General features: G+C 38.6%; 1 protein-coding gene across 1 annotated transcript; it reads left to right on the top strand.

Moving 5' to 3' along the window:
• Positions 1–2519: 2519 nt before the first annotated feature.
• On the top strand, positions 2520–23561 carry gls2a (glutaminase 2a (liver, mitochondrial)). Its single transcript, XM_084916980.1, has 18 exons — positions 2520–2897; positions 4259–4346; positions 6155–6276; positions 9826–9955; positions 10045–10124; positions 10268–10431; positions 11248–11306; positions 13115–13147; positions 13245–13303; positions 13388–13454; positions 13571–13621; positions 15546–15722; positions 15840–15971; positions 16148–16246; positions 19496–19557; positions 20055–20131; positions 20281–20344; positions 20439–23561. The coding sequence occupies exons 1-18, from the start codon at positions 2686–2688 to the stop codon at positions 20587–20589; spliced, it is 1827 nt and encodes a 608-aa protein (XP_084773106.1). The 5' UTR covers positions 2520–2685; the 3' UTR covers positions 20590–23561.
• Positions 23562–23615: the final 54 nt, after the last annotated feature.

Raw genomic sequence — 23615 nt, 5'->3', positions numbered from 1 at the left:
CTACACAATTCACTTTGACGAAACAGCTATAACCAACATCTTTCTCTAGCTCTTTCTATGTTCTTATATAGCAGCCTTTATTCTATATTTGTTGTTTTGATCCAGAGTATCCTAACAATTGCTCAAATCACATTTCACCCTTTTTTCCTCCCTAAGGTACTTAAAAATGTCTGTCCAAAGTGGCCTCTATTCCAAGGCTTTAGCCAGACCTCCAGATTACTAAGATGGAATCAAAGCTCCAGAGCCGGTATGTTTCTTTTCCTGTGTGAGGTGGAGGGGGAAAGAGGTTAAGTTTGTGCAGGCTTGGTGAGTGCAGTGAGGGGGGTTTTCTCACACAACACGGAGGATGAAGGGACAAAGGTGGCATTCATTGGCCCAGGAATGGAAAACATTTTCTGCTGAAAACAGAGAAGCTACAACCAGCAGAGGTAGCATAGAGGGACCATGGGTTAGCATATACTTCTTTGGAGAACTGATATGGCTGGAAATGCGAAGGAGAAGGCCATTCCTAGCAAGGCCTTGTTTATTTGGTAATAAAGATAATATCTTGTCCCTTTAGTCTACAATTAAAGTGTTACTGCACAGTTTGAAAGCGTGAGAAAGACTGTATTTCAATGATTTGATTGCCTTAATAATAAATAGATAAATATGAATAGATAAAAATAGAAAATATACATATTTTCATGTGATGTCTGCAATTCAGAAGAATCCTCCACTACGATGAGAAATAGTTTTACTAAGGAGTAAAGGTTTTGGTGATACTCTTCAGTGAACATCTCACATAGCAGCTGAGATCAAAGACAGGAAGCCAAGTCCAAAACTCAAAAAATAAGAAAGGATCTTTTTAAAGTGTCTTTGAAGCACCAGGAAACGTGCTGAGAAACCCTCTGGAGAGGAAAGATCTCACTGTGATGTGTACTCAGTAAAACTAGAGAGTTAGAGAGGGGAAACTGACCTGAGCAAAAGGTCCTGGAGTGAGTACGCCACCTAGCGGACAGGACCGTAAGATTTCAGTCCATGAGCGTGGGAAACTCACCAGGTGGTGTCACTATGTCACAACACTAGAAAATACCGTAGCGACAACCTGACTGCAACCTTACAGGAAGTATGTAACAGACAAACACAACACAGTTGGTCATTTACATCAGTCCATATTTAAATGTCATGCATTTATAATGAAACATTGCCTACATTCTTCATATAAAATGTGGAAAACACTGTTATTATTGTTGTTGTTGTTAAACACTATCATCACCAACATTATTATTAGTAATAATAAAAACAAAAATAACAGTTTAATAGGAGAAATATATGTAAGATTTTGAATAAACAATCAAATATTCAATTCAATTCAATTCAATTCAATTTTATTTATATAGCGCCAAATCACAACAAAAGTCGCCTCAAGGCGCTTCATAGATACAGAGAAAAACCCAACAATCATATGACCCCCTATGAGCAAGCACTTTGGCGACAGTGGGAAGGAAAAACTCCCTTTTAACAGGAAGAAACCTCCGGCAGAACCAGGCTCAGGGAGGGGCGGCCATCTGCTGCGACCGGTTGGGGTGAGAGAAGGAAGACAGGATAAAAGACATGCTGTGGAAGAGAGACAGAGGTTAATAACAGATATGATTCAATGCAGAGAGGTCTATTAATACATAGTGAGTGAGAAAGGTGACTGGAAAGGAAAAACTCAATGCATCATGGGAATCCCCCGGCAGCCTACGTCTATTGCAGCATAACTAAGGGAGGATTCAGGGTCACCTGGTCCAGCCCTAACTATATGCTTTAGCAAAAAGGAAAGTTTTAAGCCTAATCTTAAAAGTAGAGATAGTGTCTGTCTCCCGAATCCAAACTGGAAGCTGGTTCCACAGAAGAGGGGCCTGAAAACTGAAGGCTCTGCCTCCCATTCTACTTTTAAATACTCTAGGAACAACAAGTAGGCCTGCAGAGCGAGAGCGAAGTGCTCTAATAGGGTGATATGGTACTACAAGGTCATTAAGATAAGATGGGGCCTGATTATTTAAGACCTTGTATGTGAGGAGCAGGATTTTGAATTCAATTCTGGACTTAACAGGAAGCCAATGAAGGGAAGCCAAAACAGGAGAAATATGCTCTCTCTTTCTAGTCCCTGTCAGTACTCTTGCTGCAGCATTTTGGATTATGAAATGTGAATTCAATATTGGGCATTGGATATTGGATGTGTTATTCATGCAGTAAGAAACAAACCATTTTTGATTGTTTTCTTTAAGTTATATATATATATGCCTAAAAATGAAAGCAAAGCTTGTTTATGAGCTCATTCCAGGTTTTAACTCCATTTAATCTCAATTTATAAATATTTTTGGGTGGTCACTAGAGGGGGAAAATATAAATCCCTGAACAGTATAGAGAATATAACCTTTTCTCTTTTTTTCTTTTGCTTAAATGAAAGTGATTTAACTTTGGCCGAAATTACATCAGTTTCATGTCGGTAGGTGCTGGTTGTTGACCCCACCATGCTGCCGGTGTCACAGCCCCGCCCCGGAGCAACAGCCTCTACTTGATCCCGTCTGTAAGACAGCTGCTGCTATTAAAGCTCCGAGGACCAGGGAGCGCAGGTCACAGATATCTCTCAAGATCAGCTACTGGAGGAAAGAAAAAAAACTACTTTGAATTATTAAACGCTGAGCCCTACTTATCACAATGCATTGCCTGAAAAGTCTGAGGACAGCTAACCCGGGAATCCTGCAGCTATTTAAAAATGCAGGGATCTCTGCTAGAGTTGGAGCTGACAGCATGGTTTTGTCCAGGACTCAGCAACCTGTTCTTCTCCCCTGCTGGGCAGCAGCATCACCCCACACCCACAGAGCCTATTATCACCAGCAGGGCCCTGATGTGGACCAAGGACACACCAAGTAGGTCACAGAAGACTGTCATCATTAATTAGTCAAAAAATCATTCAGTACTTTTATTTTTACTACAGTACTCTCACAATAAGAGTAATAATTCTACTAGCATTAGCTGCTTAAGTTCCCCGCATTATTCAAGCTTGTAGTAACAGGTGGCCACACTAACGAAAGTAAAATTTGTCAGAAAAGTTTCTTATTTTGTGATAAATATTCTTACCTTTTATGTAAAGCTGGGAAGATTCACCAATGAAGTCTGTAAGATGTAAAACTGCAGCTTGCAGGCAGCTAATGTTTGCTAATAGCTGAAAAAAATGTTGGTTTGCTTTTGTCCAGAGGTTAATAAAAGCAATTAAACACATGCATGGAAAGCAAACTTTGACAAAACAGTTGTAATACTAACAATACGGCAGTGTGCCAGGTCAAGAAACAATATAACAGCTGCTTCCCACAAAACTACACTGAAGGCTATTTTGTGGTTACATCAGGAGGCTTTAATGCAGGCTAACTGAGACTGGGGTTCCTATTTGACATGACCCGTGTCCTAAACTAAAATTATACATTTTTAAACAATAAAAGCTAAACTGAAATGAGCAAACCAATACATTTAAAAAAACAAAAACAAATGTAAAAAAAATACATATAAAGCTAGGCTACCATAACTCATATTGTGTTTAATTAGCAGGCCATCACTCCTTTATTGGCAAAGGAGTATTGCCTGGTCCCCTTTTTCCTCTTTATGCTGGTCACATTTTCACTGTTTCAAATTTTTAAATATGTTGATTTGATGCTTTTCACTTACCTTCAGTGATTTAAGTAAGTAATGTATAGAGAGTAACTAAATATCTCTAATTTGGGCTGCTGGTCAAACAAAACAAGAATCTCTGTGTCAGATTATATAAATGCTTACACTTTATGTCCGAATTTATACAAAAAAGTAATTTGTAGATTAAATAATAAGTATTTGCTAGTGATAAAAGTTACGCAATTGAGAAATATGGCATAGTTGAGGCAGTGAATTCATATTATTTGATATAACAGCATTTTTTATTTAATTGGCACCAAATTACTTGCCAGACTTAAAGCAGTTAATTTCCTTCTTTATTCTGCTAATTACCTAAACACAGACACATTAAAAGTGCAGTGATTTTTTATTTTTTTTTAAATATACATGTAGTTAAGCCTTCTCTAAAACAAAGTTTATGTTAGGATCAAAGTAGATCGCTGGAAAAATGCCAGTATTTACACTAGCTTTATATTGACATAAACTTTGACTCATTGCTCAAGTTCTGACATTGAAGCTTGTCCACATTTAAACATCAGGTTTTGATTGCGTGTTTTGATTGCGTGTGTGTTTTTTGTTTTTATAGAAGCAGGTTGATGTCCAGCATGGAGGACCTGCTTTTCTACACCATCACTGATGGCAAAGAGATGATCCCTCTCTCCCAGTTCATCTCTGTACGTCAGCAGCACATTTACACTTCCTCTGTCACACTGAGCACTGTTTTGGCTTTTCATGGCCCATGTGAACATACACAAACACACTCGACTACACCGTTGACTTTAACCAAATCACCCTTGGCAGTGCCATGTTATCCCACAACAGGAATCCAGAGCATCTCCACCTGACTGAGGAGTCCGGTTTAAAAAGTGTCTAGGGACTTTCTTATGCAATAGGACTATATATAGTAGCTGTGGCACTAAGGACCAAAGTAATTAGAATCAGAGAGCAATATTAATTGTTCACATTAATTTTTAATTATTATTTTGCCTTTAATTACAACAGGACTTTACAGTTGAGATGTTGTACTGGTAGATTTAATAATATTAGTAGATTAAAGGAATTTAATTTAGGAACCAGCATCTACTATTTCCTTAATTAATCTTAGGAGCATTATGAGGTTCCTGTCAGATACATGAGGTCCCACTGAGCTCACACATTCAAAAAAGTCATGCTTCTATGAACAGATATGAACCTTTTCATATCTTAAAAGTCTCACAAGAGCTCAGGTTACTGAGAAGTAGAACGTAGACTTAGAACATAGAACATAAACTCGGAGTCTTTTTCTCTTTTCCCCTGTGATGGGACATGTTATACAGACAGCTGGTGACTGCGGTGTCTATGACGACTCAGTCTTTTTAAAACAGAACGTACATTAAGAAGGAGAGACGTGTGTCAACAGAGGTGACAGCACAAATTACTTGGTGTGTTTGTAGAGGTTACTGGAGCGGAGATGGAACGGGAAAGTGGTACTCGGTGTCCCTGTGATGGAAATAACAACTGCAAAACACATTGACCCTCAGGGTGTCATAAAACACTGGAAACCTAAAGCAGGTGATCTAAAAAAGGCAGAGTCAGGACTTTGAGTGCAGTCAAATAGTTACATTTGCTTAGAAAGGTTTCTAAGTGAGTAAAGTGACCCAGAAGTATATGCATGGCGGCCATAATTAGAGATGTTTGAAATTTCTAAATACTAAAAAAGCTACTTTGGTTCTTCCTTTACTTCCTTCTTTAGCAAAGGATACACTGGGCCATCATTTGTGAATGAAAAGGAGATAATTGTGTGTGATGATGAACAGCTTGTAAAAATTAATTATAAGTGCGTTTTCCACTGACCCAATTTTTTCTTCTTCTTTTTTTAAAATTTTCAACAAGCTGTTAAATGCACAACTGAACGTCATGTTGCTGTTAAAAAAAACAATCTGCTTCATTTAAAAGCGGTTGCCTTTCGCTAACATATATTTATAAAAACTCTTTATATCAAAAATCAAAAAGTGTTTAGGGTTTGCTGCGTTTCAGTTTAAATGAGTTCTGTCTGTTGTGCTCACAAACCCAACCCTCAAACAGTCAACTGAAGGGCTCGACTCTAAAATAGACTCAGGAACACTACAACAGTCTAATTTCAGCACTTCCTACAAGAGCATGTTTGGAGCCGCGTGCTTGCTTACAGAATCACTTACCAGTCAAAAGGTGTCTCACTGGTCAGGAGGGTTGTACACATGGTGTCCCCAAAATAGACCCACATGGTACATACAGTGGCTGTCACTGTGACTTGCGAGAGGGATTCCAGTGATCTGGTCTATGCCTGTATTTCTGCCTTTCTCCCTTGTGGCAACGCCTGAAGCTTTGCAGCTCTTTCACTGTACATGTCCTTGACACATGTTTAATATTCTTACATAAAAAGCTTTTTCAGTGTGTGAAAGAGTATGTCAGTAGGTCACTCCCTTCTTTTCTCCCTTGTGCTTCTTATTTCCCTTCTCTGCAGGCTTTAAGAAAAACAGGCTTGTTAACATCTGACCCTCGGCTACGCGATTGTGTCCATCAGATGCGACAATCCACCCGTGACTCCATTGGGATAGTCATGATGGATAAGAAACTTTTCAGAAGGTGAAAAACATTGTGTATGGTGATGTAATAATAATGGATTGCATTTATATAGTGCTTTTCGAGACCCTCGAAGCACTTTACAATTCCACTATTCATTCACTCACTGGTGGCAAGCTACAGTTGTAGCCACAGCTGCCCTGGGGCAGACTGACAGAAGCGAGGCTGCCATCGGCCCCTCTGGCCGTCACCAGTAGGCGGTAGGTGAAGTGTCTTGCCCAAGGACACAACGACCGAAACTGTCCAAGCTGGGGCTCGAACTGGCAACCTTCTGATTACAAGATGAGCTGCCAACTCTTGCGCAACAATCGCCAAACTGATTTAGTTTGGGGACACAGTTGCTCAATACTTGAAAACTAGTCAGAAGACCTTGAGTGAAATATATTTAATTATAATCTTTCAAATAAAGATTGAGTAAATGGGAGGAAAATGATGAAGCTTGGTTGAGTTTTCACATGAGTGTTTGTTAGTGATCTGTGATCAGTGCTATTTGAGTCCAAGGGCCTGACAGAGACGGGCGTTTTATGGCCGACAGCTGCAGCTAACAAAATTCACGTGCATGCATGCCAGCCAAAGCAGTGGAGTGTGCTGGAAGACAGGGGGTCTCTGGGGCTGTTAATGAAAGGGCATCATTCTGGTTTGGCTCCAGACTGTGGCAATTACATTAGCAGGCCCAACAGATCCGTAAGTGCTATGCAGGCTGCTGACCAGACATATCATTTCATAGCAGACTTCTGTAATTCACTCGCTCTCTTCCTTTGGCCTGGAACAGCACAGGGTTAAATAGTCTGACTATCTCTGTTAAAATTAATTGGTCGTTTCCGATTTTCTGTGCTTGTTTTCTAAAATTTGTGAGGTCATCTGTTCCTGAAGAACACTCAAGAGCATACTATAAATATGCTACTAGAAACAGAGAGAGCTAGCTTTTATTTTTTTAAAGAGATGACCCGTATGAATAATGGAAGCTCTCTCCACTCTCTTTTCCTGGTGTCCCAAACCTCACGTTAGCATCGTCTTGGATTAGTGAGGCCTCTGGGCCCAGATATTTTAGTTCAGAGCTGTGACAGAATGTGCATACCTTTCCTTGAGAGCATACTGCATTGCTGAGCAGTTAACACACACAGCAATGGAAGTCTATAATAACTACTGGATGAGTTGGTATGGGCAGGTTTGTTTACCCCTTTAGCTAAATGTCAGTTGGCCTGAAACAGGTTACTTTGAAGCCTGCGTGTTGTTGAAGATTTCAATTATTGATTGATGTTTTAGTTATATAAACCATTTTTCAGGCACCACCTTTCTCAATAACTTCAGAATTTTCCGCTTGGATCAAAGAAGCTAAAGAAAATGTCTGGACTCCTTTTCTTTGAAAAAAAGCCAAAGGTTAATCTTGTAAAGCCAAGTGTATCATATTTTGAGTTTTTGAGACTTTTACATCATCAATGAGTTTTCCTTTTCTGCAATAAAACAAAATTGCAAAAAAGCCAAATGTAACAAATATTATACTCATTTGATGAATTAAAATATATGCAAATTAATGTTATTTAAGGTTCAATGAATGCTTTATTTCATGGTTCAGGTTTTTAAGGGTCTAAGCTTGGACGCTCATATTACAGAGGCGTGTTTTGACTAATTCTCAAAAACGGTTATGTAGTAATACAATTAGAGCTACATATAACTCAGAGTAAACTACTTAATATAACTTTTAGCTTAAAGGTGCAATCGGCCATTCTGATGTATAAGCCATTCAGTTTATACAGTACTGTGCAAAAGTCTTGAGTCAGTCCAATCGTTAACCTTTTTCAGAGGAATTGTTTCTTTGCCATTTGACTTATGAATCATGCAAGGCTCAAGTAATGAACTAGTGTTGAGTCTACACATAACAACCCATAATAAATAAAGATTTTACTGTTACTAGCAGCAAAAGTTAATCGTTTTTTCGTATTTCTTTAGATTAATCCTTGAAAAATGGCCTAAGATAGTGTTTTTGCACCAACAAGGTGATTCCCAAAGACTTTTTGTAGAAAATGTAAGCATGTACAGTGCATAGTGTGCTCTTAAAAAAATTAAGTGAACTGGAAATATGGAGTAGAAAAGAAGAAGTAGCAGGCATGAAAAACTATCTGCAAAAGATGAACAGTATCTGAAATTCATGTCCTTAAGAAATGGGAGAGAAATCCAACAAAGACCTGATACTGGACATGGATGGATGGCTCTGGACCTTCAGTTGATCCATCTGCTGTTCACTGAAGCTGCTGTGAAGAAAACTTTCTTAAGAAAGGGAAATGTGAAGACAAAAATGAAAATTCTGAAGACTACTTAAAGAAGTTAAAGTAAAAGCTTGCCTTAGAGAGTTCAGGCTATGTTAAAGAATAGACCGATAGCTACTTTATTGATCCTTACAAGGGAAGTTGTTGTCTTACAGTAACAGGTTAAGAATAAAAAATAGTGCAGTCTACAATTTGCCTTGCTGACATTGAAAAGGAGGTGATTTCTTCCAGACCTCTCCACAAAGTTCCTCACCAGCTTCCTGCATTCCAGCTACTGCTTAATACATGCAAGGTGCTGATCTCAAATATTGGCTTTCAAGCTTATTTAGAATTGCAGAAACTCTGTTTTTTGCCTTACATGCTGTACATTGATTTGTTTGCAAGTTTCAGTAAAATCCTGCACATAGTTTTCCCTTTTTTTCTTTTTTTTAAGCAAAATGCCAAGACATGAGTGAAAGCTCAATACCTTTGCACAGTATTATATGGCTCCATTAGAGGACCTGCTAGCTGTACAGCTCTTTGTTTGATTAATCGTCCTGAGAGTCACTCTGAGACAATATCCTAGACCAAGACCACAGTCATCAAAAACCTCACAAAGCTCCACCTCTCCACCAAATTTCATTAAATTTAACTTAGTACTTTAATCACGTAGCTCTGTCTCGACTCTTGTACCCAAGAGGCACTGTAATTGTTAATTGTTTATGATTGGTGTTTGCTGTTCAGCGTTTTCTGTTGTCTTGTGTGAAGCTGAGGTGTAGTTGCTTGCCTGTCTCACATCACTGATATTAATAATCCAAGTAAGCCAATATTTCCCACAATTTCTGCTGTAACTTAACACAGCAGAGGCAAAGGGATTTTATTTGTTTATGAAAACATCTCAGTCTCCATTACACTTTATTACATGGGATAAAAGTCCTGTTTTATCACACAGGTGTGAATAATACAATTTATTAAATCCATTTGTCTGGTTCAGTTGTGGGGATTGTACATGCTGCATTTCTGTCACATTGACACGGCTCCCTGGCACAGAACCATCTTTGCATTAATATATATAATGTCTTTTAAACTGTAAAGGGTCATAATGTCTGCCATAAAAACACTGATCGGTACCTGGATTTACTCACTGAACGGCTTTTATTTGGCTCCTCCTATTGAAGGGTGGTTTTATGGCCAGTGTTTTTGCTACAAAGTAGCTTCAGTGACAGTTAGGTATATAAAAACTTACTAATTAAAGCGTGCCCTTTTAAGGGTTTCTTGACCTCACTGTAATTGTGTCCTTTCGTAGGTGTGTGGGCAACAACATCATGCTGCTGACTAAGGCTTTCAGAAAAAAATTTATCATCCCGGACTTTGAAAAGTTTGTCCACCAAATTGATACGATGTACGACAGTGCGCATCGGCAGGAGGGAGGACAGGTAAGTGCCAGACCAACACGCGTATTGATTTTAGCGTGTGCGTCATCATTTTTTTTAAGCTCCCTCATATGTTTCTTGTCTTTATGCAGGTGGCTGACTACATTCCACAGCTGGCTAAGTTCAGCCCTGACCTGTGGGGTGTATCTCTGTGCACAATCGACGGACAGAGGTGCAGTATCAGTTCCACTTGTTCTACGTCTTTCCATTCTCTAAACCTCCACCGTGTGTACTGCCTCACTAACACGCCTCCATTTTTATTTTATTTTTTATTTTATTTTATTTTTTTCTCCATTACATCCTCATGTCATGCAGACACTCTGTGGGTGACACCAAGGTTCCCTTCTGTCTGCAGTCATGTGTGAAGCCTCTGGAATACGCCATCGCTGTGCACGAGTTTGGCAGTGAGCACGTTCACCAGTTTGTGGGCAAAGAGCCAAGTGGTCTCAAGTTCAACAAACTGTCACTAAATGAGGAAGGCAAGTGATTTGCGTAAAGAACCCCATTTATGCTCTCTGCGGTAATAACATATGAGTCAGAGTTTACAAAACTATCTGTCCCTCCATTTTTCAAATGTCCAGACACTGCTGCACATATTGTTCTGTCCGACCCAGCGATCAGCACGTGTGTGGTCTCTGTGAGGACATTATGTGGATGGGAACAACATTACTACGCAATTTCAGAATTGAAAACAAACAGTTATCTGTGTATTTAGCTGCAGTTAGAGGGTTTGATGGTTATTCCCACCTATTTCCAGTTAAGAACGACAGTTAACCTAATGTCCCAACAGAGTACCCAGAGACAACCCACACAGGTTGTGTATTTTTTTTGTTTTTATTTTGATTATCTTTTTTTCCCATCACATTAAAGGAATGCCAGAAACATCCTGGAAATATTCTCTGAATGCAGAGAATATTTGCATTTTTAATGTTTCCATGTAATATTATAAATGAACATTTTCAAAGCATTATATTTATTATGTATATTGCAGTCAGAAATGCATTAAACTTCTAACCTAGAAATATTCCTTGAACATCCAATCGGAAACATCATTAGAGCTTGTAGGTATAACATTTACAAATGTTGTATGAAATTTTCCTGCCAGCTGGGTTACAATTAAAGTACCTGCTCATCTCTAAAGCAAATTGGATTTTACTGCATGTCTTCAGTTCATTAGCCGTCGCTGCATCCTAAGCCCCCAAGATGAAATTTATTCTCCAGTCTCAGCAGTCTCAGTTTATTATTCTTGTGGTTAGAGGCAAATCAGTGATAACATGCTCTCATTTCTTGTGCAGATAAACCACACAACCCCATGGTGAATGCTGGAGCTATTGTCATCAGTTCTTTAATTAAGGTAAAATCTAAGCCCTGAATACATTGATGTGATAATAGATGCTTACTGAATGCACATGTCTGTGTTTAAGAATATGCACATAAAATAACTTTACGTAGTTGTCGGTCATTAAATGAGGTTGTTGGGGCAAAACAGAGGAGTCTCTTAGGAGGCAGCTGGACATGACCAAAAATAGGCTTTCCATTTTTAAACCCAGTCTTTATTAAATGTTTTCCCTTGAATTAGTACAGTGCAGCATAGTGTTCTGTAGCCTCTCCAGAGATTCACAGTTCAAAGGGGTAATCACTTGTTTAAAAGTCTGTACAAAGCAGGAGTGAAATAGGTTTTACAACATATGTTTTCTATCATGTATGGTTTCATTTGGGTTTTAGCTGCCGGCTCAACACGAGCTTGAAGTTGCCAAAAAAATAACTCTCTTTCAAAAAATGTACAAACTCTCTTTTTATTCCTGTAGCCAGTGCATGAGTAGGGACGAGTCCTGTATGGTTTGCAATCTTATAAAATTTGCAGTCATTATGAAACCTGATTGTGCCACAGTTTGCAATCTGTGTGTGACCTAAGCAAGCAAATCCCTTTAGTGGTACTTTGGACGGTAGAATATTCAATATAAAGATAATTGTGAACTAAATGTTGTGAGCTAGTTTAGAAAATTGCTTTTTTCATGGGTATGAAGCGCTAAAGAAATACACAGCTGAAAGCCACAGATTGCTAATTTCTTAAAGGTCAAACTATTGGTGATGTAATGTTATTTACAATGCAAAGTTCTAGAAAGCAACACTTTTCTACCAAATAGGTTGAAGTTTACTGAACAAACTCCCTCCTGATGGATAACGTCAGCAACAGCCATGACATCCTTATCTATTGGCTGATATTATATCCCCCCCATAGTGACTTATCTGTGATCTTTGCCTTTACTCCAAAACATACAGTCATATATGGTCGTGGAGGCTTTGCTTGTGTTGGTTTTTGAAGTCTGACAGCTGACTCTTATCATATGTGGGCCAAGTGCAGCTGCAAGGGAGGGGAATCGGTCTGGGGCTGACAACAGGGCGTGTGCATGCTTGTGGCCAATTGTGGTCCCCAGAACTGAAGGTGTGTTAGCCAGCCTCACAGCTCCTTGTGTTTAGAGGGGGCAATACTTGTGTCAACATAGTTTATTCAGTGTATCTGCTTATAGTTTATATTTACACTGAGGAGATTATATACTTAAAAAGCATTTATTTTAGACACAGAAAAGGAAATTAAAGGCTAAAACTACAAAGTATATAGAAGATGCAATATTTGTGCACATTTGGGACTGCATAAATATTGCAAAGGTTTACATATCAAAGTTTAACATATGAAACATTTGTATGTTTTGGTCAAAAATTATTTTTCATATTAGGTAGCACACCAGAGATAAATTCCCTTGAAAGACATAGAGCCTACTCTTTTAGTGGTCATGAGATTTAGTTCTCAGGTCTTTCCTTGAACTCAGTGATGTCTGCTATCATCCTTAACCTTTCTAGGTAAGACCATTAAATATGAATGTAGCGCCATCCCCTTTTGGTGCCTCTACAACACGGTAATGATCATCTGCTGGTCCATGAAATTCAAGCACAACCATAAGCAGCCCTCACGCCACAGCGAGCACATTGCCACGTGGGCTGACACGCTCAAACACACCATGTGCACGTCAGATATTGACACACACCCAAGATCAAAAGTATGCTTCAGTGTCAAAGCACTCAAACACTGCCATCTGTAGGGACTTACTGACTCTATTGAGCTGGCAATAGAAAGTTATTTTCCCTCTTCTCTTCTTACAGCCTCATTCAAATAAGGCTGAGAGGTTTGACTATGTAAGTAAATGTTTTATTTTTAGAAATTTTTATATCTAGTCCCTTTTTGGTATTTGTTCTTCCTGCTCAATGGTCTCTAAAAGTGATGTTACTGCAGGTGATGGAGTTCTTGAAAAGCATGGCTGGTACAGAGTATGTGGGCTTCAGCAATGCAACGTGAGTGGCCTGCTGCAAGAAATGTAAAAACTATTGTCATTTTGTGCCCTGAATGATGGTTTTCATATCGCTGTGTGCCTGCAGTTTCCAGTCAGAGAGGGAGACTGGTGACAGGAATTTTGCCATTGGGTATTACCTCAAAGAGAAAAAGGTGTGTTTATTATTTTTGGTGTTTTGCATACAATATTAAGTACTTCAGGGGTTATTGAATTCAGGTTTTAAATTTAATTGAATAGTATATGCTGACTCTAATGTTATTCCTTGCAGTGCTTTCCTGAAAATGCAGATATGATTGCAGCTCTTGACTTTTACTTTCAGGTGAGATTGTCCTTTAAAGTTGTTGGAATCAATATTTTAGCATGTGTATGCTAGCAGAGCGGCTCCCTGTCAGTTGGTCCAACAGTTTGATCCAGATTAAACTCAACTGGATGGGGGCACCAGTCATGATGTCCACATAATGAATCTTTTTACCCCTTGTTCAAGTTTCCAATTGTCCAATAATCTCTGACACTTTGCAAGTATTTAAATAAGTATCACTCCCACTAACCTCAGCTTTAATATTAATGTTTAGCTAAGTAAGCAGTGTAATTAGAAACCTCATGATTATTATAGGTCGATAATTTGCTGGACAGTGAAACTTCTTTTTCTAGGGCAAATCTACACTCTGCTACAGTTCACTGCCTCTGTTCATCACATCACAGTGAATTTTAAATCAAACAATCAATATGTGATTGAAGTACATGCTTCCAGCTTTTCTTCAAGGGGTTTTACAACTCTTTTCCATTAACTGTTAAGGTACTACAGACATTTTTATCAAAGCATGCTCTGTAGCGTTGAGATGATTGACTTGGCTACTGAAGATTATCCCATTTCTTTACGTTAAGAAACATTTTGCTTGATTATGTAGCATTTTTGGGGGTCATTATCGATTTGCTGTATGTAGTGCTGTCATGCTGTTTTGCAGCATTTGGCTGAATCAGAGCATAGCCCTCTACGCTTTTGCAGAATTTTGCAGGCTTGTTTTGTTTTTTTTTGTTTGTTTGTTTTTTAGCAAAGTTTAGCCTTCCTGTTCTTGAGTGTCTCTTGGTTATAGACCTTGATTATGATATTCCTACCTCCTGCAAAATGTTTTTCTCCTGGTTAGATATTGTTAAGCTGCTTTTCTATAATTCGGTTAGTTGTCAATGTCATGCTTTGCCTCTCCGAAACATGAAATGGGCATGCATGCAGAAGTTGCATTACCAGCAGGGGCAGATAATATATTTAAAGCCAAGAAGTCTGTAGTGAACAAAAAAACCTATAAAGTACATTTCAAGGTCCTTAATTGTCAGAAACGATTAAGCTAGTTCCTTCTTTCGTCCTTCCTTCTGTCAGATTTTTTATTTGGCCACTTCTAAAGTTTTTGCCATCTCTGAGATAGGTTAATTTTGCTTTTTCAGCCAAATGATGGCCTCCCTCACTTGACAAGTCTGCAGCTCTCATATTTAAAATAACAGTAAAAAGCCATGAAATACCCATTCAACACTTTTCTCAAACTTTTCATTTGTCCTGAAATAACAGGGAAACATACCTCACCCGACCCTGAAACTTGTCAGTGAATTGTTCAATTGCTTTTAAGCTATTGAAAATCTGAGCCTATGTATAAAAAAAAAAAAAAAAAAAAAAAAGGTATTTACTAAAGAGTTATTGCAAGATTCTTGTAAAAAGCCTTGAATTAAAGCTGGAGTTTGGTTTAAAATCCACTGTGGTGTACACAGAGGCAAAACTACAGAAATTGCGTTTTTAACCAACAAATGACGGATCTAACTGTACCTCCTAAGCATCAGCGAAACATTAGCATTTAGCTAAAAAATAAAATAAAACAACCTCATCTCTTAGTGTCAGTAGATTGGTTATAATAAGATCAAATTTTTATGTGCACCATGAAAAGTCAATCATGGCGACCAGAATTAACACCTGAAATTTACATGATTTAGCTAGTTGATCTTTTTCTGTTATAGTTTACGGACTCATCTCTTAGCAGTCTTTACACACAATCTTTTCTGCATCAAGAAACTGACATAATTGGCGACCAGCTGATCAAGAAAGTGAAGGGTTAAACACTAAAACTACTATAGAGCAAAATATTTCCCTCACAAGTTTCCACGTTGCAAAAAAAATCTGTAATGTAAGAATAATACAGTAAGAACAATATAGTCCAATTCTGTGAGTATTTAATCTTTTTTTTTTTCTTAAACTCCAGCTGTGCTCCATAGAGGTAACCTGCGAGTCAGGAAGCGTCATGGCTGCCACGCTGGCAAATGGTGGTATTTGTCCAATCACAGGCGACCGCGTGCTGAGTGCCGAGGCAGTGCGCAACACCCTAAGTCTCATGCATTCGTGCGGCATGTATGACTTTTCTGGACAGTTTGCCTTCCATGTGAGTCCCTGTACTGGAGGAAGAAAATAGATTTTTTTTTTTTTTTAAATCATAGAGTACTAATCATGAGATGTTTGCATCGAGATTTCAGATGTTTTGTTGGTTGTCCTTGTCTAGGTGGGCTTGCCGGCTAAATCTGGCGTTTCAGGTGCTGTACTGCTGGTGGTCCCCAATGTCATGGGTATGATGTGTTGGTCCCCACCATTAGATCGTCTTGGAAACAGTGTTCGTGGCATTCACTTCTGTCAGGTATGCTTCTTAAACATAATGACAGTTTTTTTTAAGTCTTAAATATTTACATTTTGTAACAGAAGCTAAATGTTCATGTCTTCTTTGTGTTTTTTATGATAAAAAGTTAACGATCAAATACACCACATGTTATGTATGTCATATTAATTAATGTCTTTTATTTGTTGATTCATCAGGATCTCGTGTCTTACTTTAACTTCCACAATTACGACAACCTGAGGCATTTCACTAAGAAACACGACCCAAGAAGACGATTAGATGACGATGATGATCCAGTGAGTTTAGTGCAACAAGTGTAGCCAGTGCTTTCTTTTCAGGTGACTGACTAACTAAGGGCGTTTTCACACCGATAGTTTGCTTCCTCTGGTCTGAGTCAGAGGACGAGTTTGTAAACTTTCCCATTTGGTTACTTCACAAAACTCACAGCGAACAAGCCAAATATGGACTTTCAGTCCTCTTATATTAGCCTAATGTATCTGTGGAAGGCGCAACAAAAGTAAATACAGGAAAGAGCTGACAAAAGTGGTTATCTGACCAAATATAAATAAAGCATCACACATCATCACACATTTGGAAGCAGTCAGTCGCCAACTTCTTAGTTGTTTTGGTCTGCACCATGTTCACATCTGCACAAACAAACTGCACCGAAGAGAGAGGGAGAGAGAGAGAACCAGAGTTCAATGTAAGCAGTCTAAACAGCAGAAGGCAAGGCAAGTTTATTTATATAGCACAATTCAACAACAAGGTGATTCAAAGTGCTTTACAGAGACATTAAAAAACAAAAACAATAAAAAGCACGATTTAAAATTGATTAAAAAAAACAGTAGATAAAATCAGAACAGTACATAAAATCAGTAGTTAAAATATAAATTTTGAAATTTAAGCTTAAAAGTGTGGATTTGGTGCTTTATTCAAATGCAGCTGAGAATAGGTGAGTCTTCAACCTGGATTTAAATAAACTGAGCGTTTCAGCTGATCTGAGGCTTTCTGGGAGTTTGTTCCAGATATATGGAGCATAAAAGCTGAATGCAGCTTCTCCGTGTCTGGTTCTGACTCTGGGAACTGATAAAAAACCGGATCCAGATGACCTGAGGGATCTGGGTCAGGAGGTCACTGATGTATTTTGGTCCTAAACCATTCAGAGCTTTATAGACCAGCATCAGAACTTTAAAGTCTATCCTCTGACGGACAGGCAGCCAGTGTAAAGACCTCAGAGCTGGACTGATGTGGTCCACTTTTTTGGTCTTAGTGAGGACTCGAGCAGCAGAGTTCTGAATGAGCTGTAGATGTCTGACTGATTTTTTTAGGTAGACCTGTAAAGATGCTGTTACAGTAATCAAGCCTACTAAAGATGAATGCATGGACTAGTTTTTCCAGGTCCTGTTGAGACATCAGATCTTTTATCCTTGAAATATTCTTGAGGTGATAATAAGCTGATTTTGTTATTGTCTTAATGTGTTTTTCTAAGTTTAGGTCTGCATCCATCACTACACCCAAATTTCTCGCCTGGTTTGTGGTTTTTAGGTGTAAGTTCTCTGGTGACCTGTAATCGTTTTTCTTTGGCACCAAAGACTGTTACTTCAGATTTGTTTTTGTTTAGCTGGAGAAAATTGCGGCACAACCAGTCATTAATTTCCTCAATGCATTTACCAAGAGCCTGTACAGGGCCTCGGTCTCCTGGTGACATTGTGATATATATTTGTGTCATCTGCATAGCTATGATAGTTTATTTTGTTGTTCTTTATAATCTGTGCCAGTGGGAGCATGTAAATGTTAAACAGAGGGGGTCCCAAGATGGAACCTTGGGGAACTCCACATGTGATACTTGTCTGCTCAGATGTGAAGTTACCTATTGATACAAAGTATTTCCTGTTTTCTAAGTATGTTTTGAACCAGTTTAGTACAGTTCCTGAGAGACCTGCCCAGTTCTCCAGTCGTTTGAGTAATATGTTGTGGTCAAGTGTATCAAATGCTGCACTGAGATCCAGCAAAACTAAGACTGACATTTTTCCACTGTCTGTATTCAGACATATGTCATTAAACACTTTGGTCAGAGCGGTTTCAGTGCTGTGGTTCTGTCTAAAACCTGACTGGAAGGCATCATAGCAGTTATTCAGGTCTGACTCCAAAGTCTTTGAGACCTTTTTGAAAAAACTTGTTGGCAGGACATCTAAACGGCAAGAGGAGGAGTTCAGTTGACCTAAGATGTCCTCCAGGTCTTTGCTGTTAATAGGGTGAAACTGTTTGATGGTGTTTAAACAGTTTTTCAGTGGACACAGTAAATATCCTGAATATGCTGTTGATGTACCAATTGCTTGTCTAATCTTTTGGATTTTGTCTGTGAAGAATTTGGCAAAGTCATTGCAGGCCATGGTCGAATGAAGTTCAGCTGCCACTGACACAGGAGGGTTTGTTAGCCTGTCAACTGTAGAAAATAAGACCCGAGCATTATGACTGTTTTTGGTGATGATGTCAGAGAAGTAGGAAAACACCCTGAATTACTAACAATATACTGGAGCCCTGTTATGCTCATTATCAAGGTTCATATTTGTAACCTTGGTCTCAAATAGAGTCCAAGGTTACAAGGATAAGGATAAATAGTCCTTATTTATCCACTCCGTTAAACAAACAGATTTATCTCCCTTACCCGTCTCTTTAAACAAGCTTTCTTCTGATTGGCTGCTCTCAAAAACAGAAGGTTTAGACAGCAAGATCTGTGATTGTTTAAAGGTTTGATTGTTTAGCCTCCTAGGACCTGGCATCCACATATGTGGACATCACATTTTGGGTTATTTAGACCAAAATACTCAATTTTGCTCTACAAGGGCCTGATATCCACTTACGAGGACAATACTGCTACTGTTCTATCGAAATTTTATATGAATATCCTCATATGTGGATCTCATTTTTCTTAGAAACAAAGATTAGGTAAAGAAAAATCTGGCAATTCTTTGGGACCTGATGAACGTAAAAACAATCAGCCCAAATATCAAAGAGAAATTAAAAATGCATGCCGTGGAAGAGTTCGGGTCTTAGGAGGTTAAAGGTGTTTAGAATGTACTCGTTTAACACTGTTAAAGCTGTGAGGTTTCTAACTACAACTCACTGCATGAAATACTAATTTGTGTAAACACTTTATACCACACATAGGATGTGGTATTTGCGTAATCACACTCTTTCTGTATCGCTTCGCATCACCTACAATGGACCGGTTTAAGTATTTAGCTGCCCGAGTTTTTCTCCTGTCTCCATTATTGTTGCGACCTTGTACACTTTTGATGAGTTGCATGATCTTGACTGTTCTCAACCATCTGTGTTTGAGATGACATAATTAAGGACTCCCTTTCTTTGAGCCTAAAGGAGACAAAATGCATCTGAAACTAAGATTCTAGAGCAATCTGAAGGCTGAGCTTTAACATTATACAGATTGCCTTAATATGCAATACTTTGGCCATGTTTAGTATGAGCATCCAAAACAAAGCAGATACGACCACTCTCACAGTGTTTGTTGTTTGATCCATTAGAACAAGTCAGTGGTAAACCTGATGTTCGCAGCATACAATGGTGACGTCTCTGCTCTAAGAAGGTAAGTAAAACCTGGATATAATCATTTTTTAGTTTTTACCAGAAATACATAAAACTGTTGTATGATGCATTCTTACATGAGCAGATTTTTAGGGCGTCAATGCAAATGCATTTTCCTTATAATGTGGCACCATTTAAAAGGAAACAACAGTGTCACATTGTTACAACAAAGAAATAATCACTTTTTGTGCTAAGTTTTCATGTTGTCATACTAAATAAATACATTTTAACATACTGTATGTTAACAGTCTTTATGTCCAGCTAGCTTGTCTGCTGGCTTTAACAGACCTTTATGAGGCGGTATCAGTCTTCTTACCTAATTCTCCATAAAGAAAGGGAAAAAACATTAAAGAGCATGTTAGCTGCCATATAAATGTGATTTCCTCATGTAACTGTTTCTCACATACCATGGTTTCTGACAGTTGTCCTTCACTGGAGTTACAATAACCTTTTCGTGTGCGTCTTATCTCCCATCCCGTGTCCTTGTTATCCCCCCAGGTTTGCCCTTTCGGCTGTGAACATGGAGCAGAGGGACTACGACTCTCGCACAGTGCTCCACATCGCTGCTGCAGAAGGTGACACTTTTCATTATTATTTCTTTCATTGTTGGAAAATCCTGGCTTCAACATTCAAAGAAGTCTAAATTGACTACAGCATGTTTAGTCTTCTGTTCTTTGGGCTCTGACGTTGGGCTTGCTGCATTTTTTTTTTCCTCTCTTTTCAGGTCAAGTGGAAGCTATAATCTTTCTAACCGAGATATGTAAAGTGAATCCTCACATGAAGGACAGGTAGGAATTTCAATTGTCCTCTCCTTCATTTGAAAGCGATAACACTAACTTTAAAAAAACATTTATGTCCATTTTGTGCTCTGTTACCTGTTAGATGGGGGAATACACCTCTAGATGAAGCCATGCAGTTTGGCCATGGAGTTGTTGTTTCGCTCCTGCAAGAGTACCAGCGTGTGTACGATGACTCACTGAGCAACACAGATGAGCAGAAAGCCGCATTTGATACGCTGAAGAGCATTGTTTAAATGTACTAGGGATCATGAGAGCTTGCAATGAAAATTAGTCTTTTTTTATTATGTAGCTGAGAGGAATGAAAGAGAAGTGAGACTGAGAGCAGTGATGAATGAATTAGTTCAACTTAAATGTGGTAGAAATGTTACGTGAGCATCGTCTCATAGACTGTGAAAAGCTGTATCTCGTTGCAGACAGAAGGTTTGTATCAGAAAAGCACTATACAAACAAGCAATGTCAGGCTTGTGTGGAGAAAAATTACATTGATTTATTTTGTGATTTGGACTGCGTTGAAACTTTAATGCTTTTTTTATGCTCAGCTTCCGATAGATAAATGAGATGTAAATATCTAAAGTGCTTATTTATTTTTAACATGGTGAGATGTTGTATCATCTGCCTTATTAGTGAGTAATTTAATCATAATAATAGGTTTATGCTTCTACTGAAATGACTGTAAATATGCCTAAAGCTGCTTTAATAATTATTCTACCTTGACAGGATATGATTCATAGTCATGGCAAAAAGAAGGGACATCCTCTTTAAATTATAAGGTTTTAATATCTTGTAGATAATTTCTGGAGTAGGACCACACCTCTATACACACCCCTTCTAGTTCTGTCTTTATATGACCCCCACCCCTACACTACAAACTGTTTGTTCTTGATTTTGTCTCCCAGCCTTCCTCTCTTTTTCAGTTCATGCCCTCCTCATTTTTACCTTGGCATCTGCCCTGCTGCCAGTCCCATCTGAGGCCTTCCCCAAACCACAGTCTCAATTCATATTCACACCATCTGCCATTATCTACTTGAAATGCTGTAAAACCTAAATGTGATGTGGTTCCAGCTAGTGAAAGGACGTTATATAAAAAAACTAAACAAAAAATCCAAAAGCTGTGTGTGGAAAAACTAAGTAGAGCCTCTCTGCAGCCATAGGAATTAAGGGGGTAAATAGCAGCCAAGTGCTGCTAAGTGCACTTAATTAACTGATGATCAGCAAGTTTGACCACCTTTTGTAAAAGCAGATGTTTAGACAGTTTGCAGGTGTGAAGCATTCAGGTGTGTTAACACAGTGCCAAGACTCTACAGGCCTCAGTTAGACAGTACAATTAGAAAATGACAGAAAATGTCTTGGAAAGGTTTCTAGGAGAAAGCCTCTTCTCTCTAAAAAGACCTTGTCGGCACAACTTCAGTTTGCAAAATTTAATCTGAACAACCCACAAATGTCCTTTGAGCACAACAGCAAAATGGAGATATTCGGTCCAAAAGCAAAGAGCTGTGTTTGGCAAAAAACCAAACACAGCATACCAGCACAAACCTCATACTAGCTTTTAAGCTGGATAATGTAGGGGTGATGATTTGTTAGTTTTGTAGTCAGAGGATCTGGGCATCCTGCAGTCATTGAGTCGACCATAAACTCCTCTGTATACCAAAGTGTTCTGATTCAAGTGTAAGGCCGTCAGTCTGACGGCTAAATGTCAGGTCACAAAACTGAAAAAAACAGAAAAGAATGAAGATGTTACAATGATCCAAAGTCCACAACTTAACACTGGTGTTCCAGCAGTTTCCAGTTCATGGCAAACTTGAATCTTGGTGGTTCCTGCATTCTTCCTGATCATCCTAACTAATTTCCCTTTATTTAAATGTGACAGTTTGGATCTTCTTCCTGAACTTTGCAAAGTGGTGACACATCCAAATAACCTGTATTTGTGTACAGTTTGAACTTATGATCTTAGAAACTGCAGTTCTTTAGAAATGGCTCCAAGATACCTTCCCAATTTCTGTAAATCTGTATTTCTCCTTCTTACATCTTCACTGGGCTCTTTGGACTTTGGAGTATTGGTCAGTTCAATGAGTGCTGTCAAATAGACTGTATATCAATGCCCAATCATGATCACTAAGGAGAAGTTAATAGGCCTTATCAAGTCAAGACACTGTAGTACATTAAGCAGTATATTTGACCCTGTGTGGATTAGAAATAATCCAAAATAACTTCAACTCATGAATCCAGTTTTTGGATTTTAAAGTCATTAAAGATTTGTGCTGTATAGTCATTCCACCCTGAAAAAGAACAGTTGGAAGAAATCATTCATGCTCACAATGAGTGTTACGTTAACATCTGACCATAACTCAAAAAAAACCATACAACTGACAGGGGCTGTAATGTCTTTTTACCATGACTGTAGTTAATGTCTTAAACACTAAAAGGACCGTTTCAGTCAGTTTCATATCAGAGCTGTCCAAATTAGTCTTTATAGGAAACATGAGTAACCTATTTTTTTCCCCTATTTTCCTGTGTACATGATCATGCAGTAATGTCTGATCATCTTTGTGCAGTTGTCTTGATTTCTTTCTCAGCCACAAGATGTTCAGAAAAGGTTTTGACATGCCACACTGTTCAAGTTTCTGCTGAAGTACGTCAAGCGGATTGTCCACGTTTCTCAAAACCAGGATGTTGATTATATGTGAAACATAAAACGGGTATTAATGCCCATGAGAAACACTCTTCTTTGTCAAGGCTTCAGTTTACTCTGCTGATGGACTGTGATGTGATTTTGTTTTTCTTTTTTGCAGTTCGAAAAACACTTCTCATTGGATATTCTTGTCAAACAAATATCTGAATGTGTCAGGTGCTGGGAACAGTGTACATTTGGGCTGACACAATATGTGAATGTGAATATAAGCTGTGCACATATATGAACGCAAACTTGTTTTATCAGCATGCAGACCTGTGATGATTTCACTGCGCTTCATTTGCAACGTGAACTGTTTCCACACACACATGAAGTCTGGAAAATGTTGGAATAATGTCCAGTTTCCTTTCTCAAATGCAGCATTCAACAGGAGAAAGTTCATGTCCTGACAGTTCTCACTTCTGGAAATATTCTGGTTTAAGTGAGGGTGCTTCCTGCACAGTCTCCTCATTCTAAAGAGGGATTGAATGACGAGCGTGACTGTGTTGTTGCTGAAATGTTCATGTGTGAAAACTGCTTTACCTGCAATGAAAAAGCAGTTTCCTGATTTGTATTAAAGCCTTAGGGTCA

This window comes from Perissodus microlepis, chromosome 20 (assembly GCF_051167445.1).
Source record: "Perissodus microlepis isolate ML-2025 ecotype Zambia chromosome 20, ASM5116744v1, whole genome shotgun sequence".
Classification (NCBI taxonomy): domain Eukaryota; kingdom Metazoa; phylum Chordata; class Actinopteri; order Cichliformes; family Cichlidae; genus Perissodus; species Perissodus microlepis.
The sequence above is the reverse complement of the archived record's forward strand: the minus strand, read 5'-3'. Positions and strand labels throughout refer to the sequence as shown.

Coding starts and splice junctions, on each gene's coding strand:
- gls2a (XM_084916980.1), top strand. CDS start 2,686: ATGCATTGCCTGAAAAGTCTGAGGACAGCTAACCCGGGAATCCTGCAG. Junction 9,956..10,044: donor ATCGGCAGGAGGGAGGACAG/GTAAGTGCCAGA, acceptor GTCTTTATGCAG/GTGGCTGACTACATTCCACA. Junction 19,558..20,054: donor GACGTCTCTGCTCTAAGAAG/GTAAGTAAAACC, acceptor TTATCCCCCCAG/GTTTGCCCTTTCGGCTGTGA.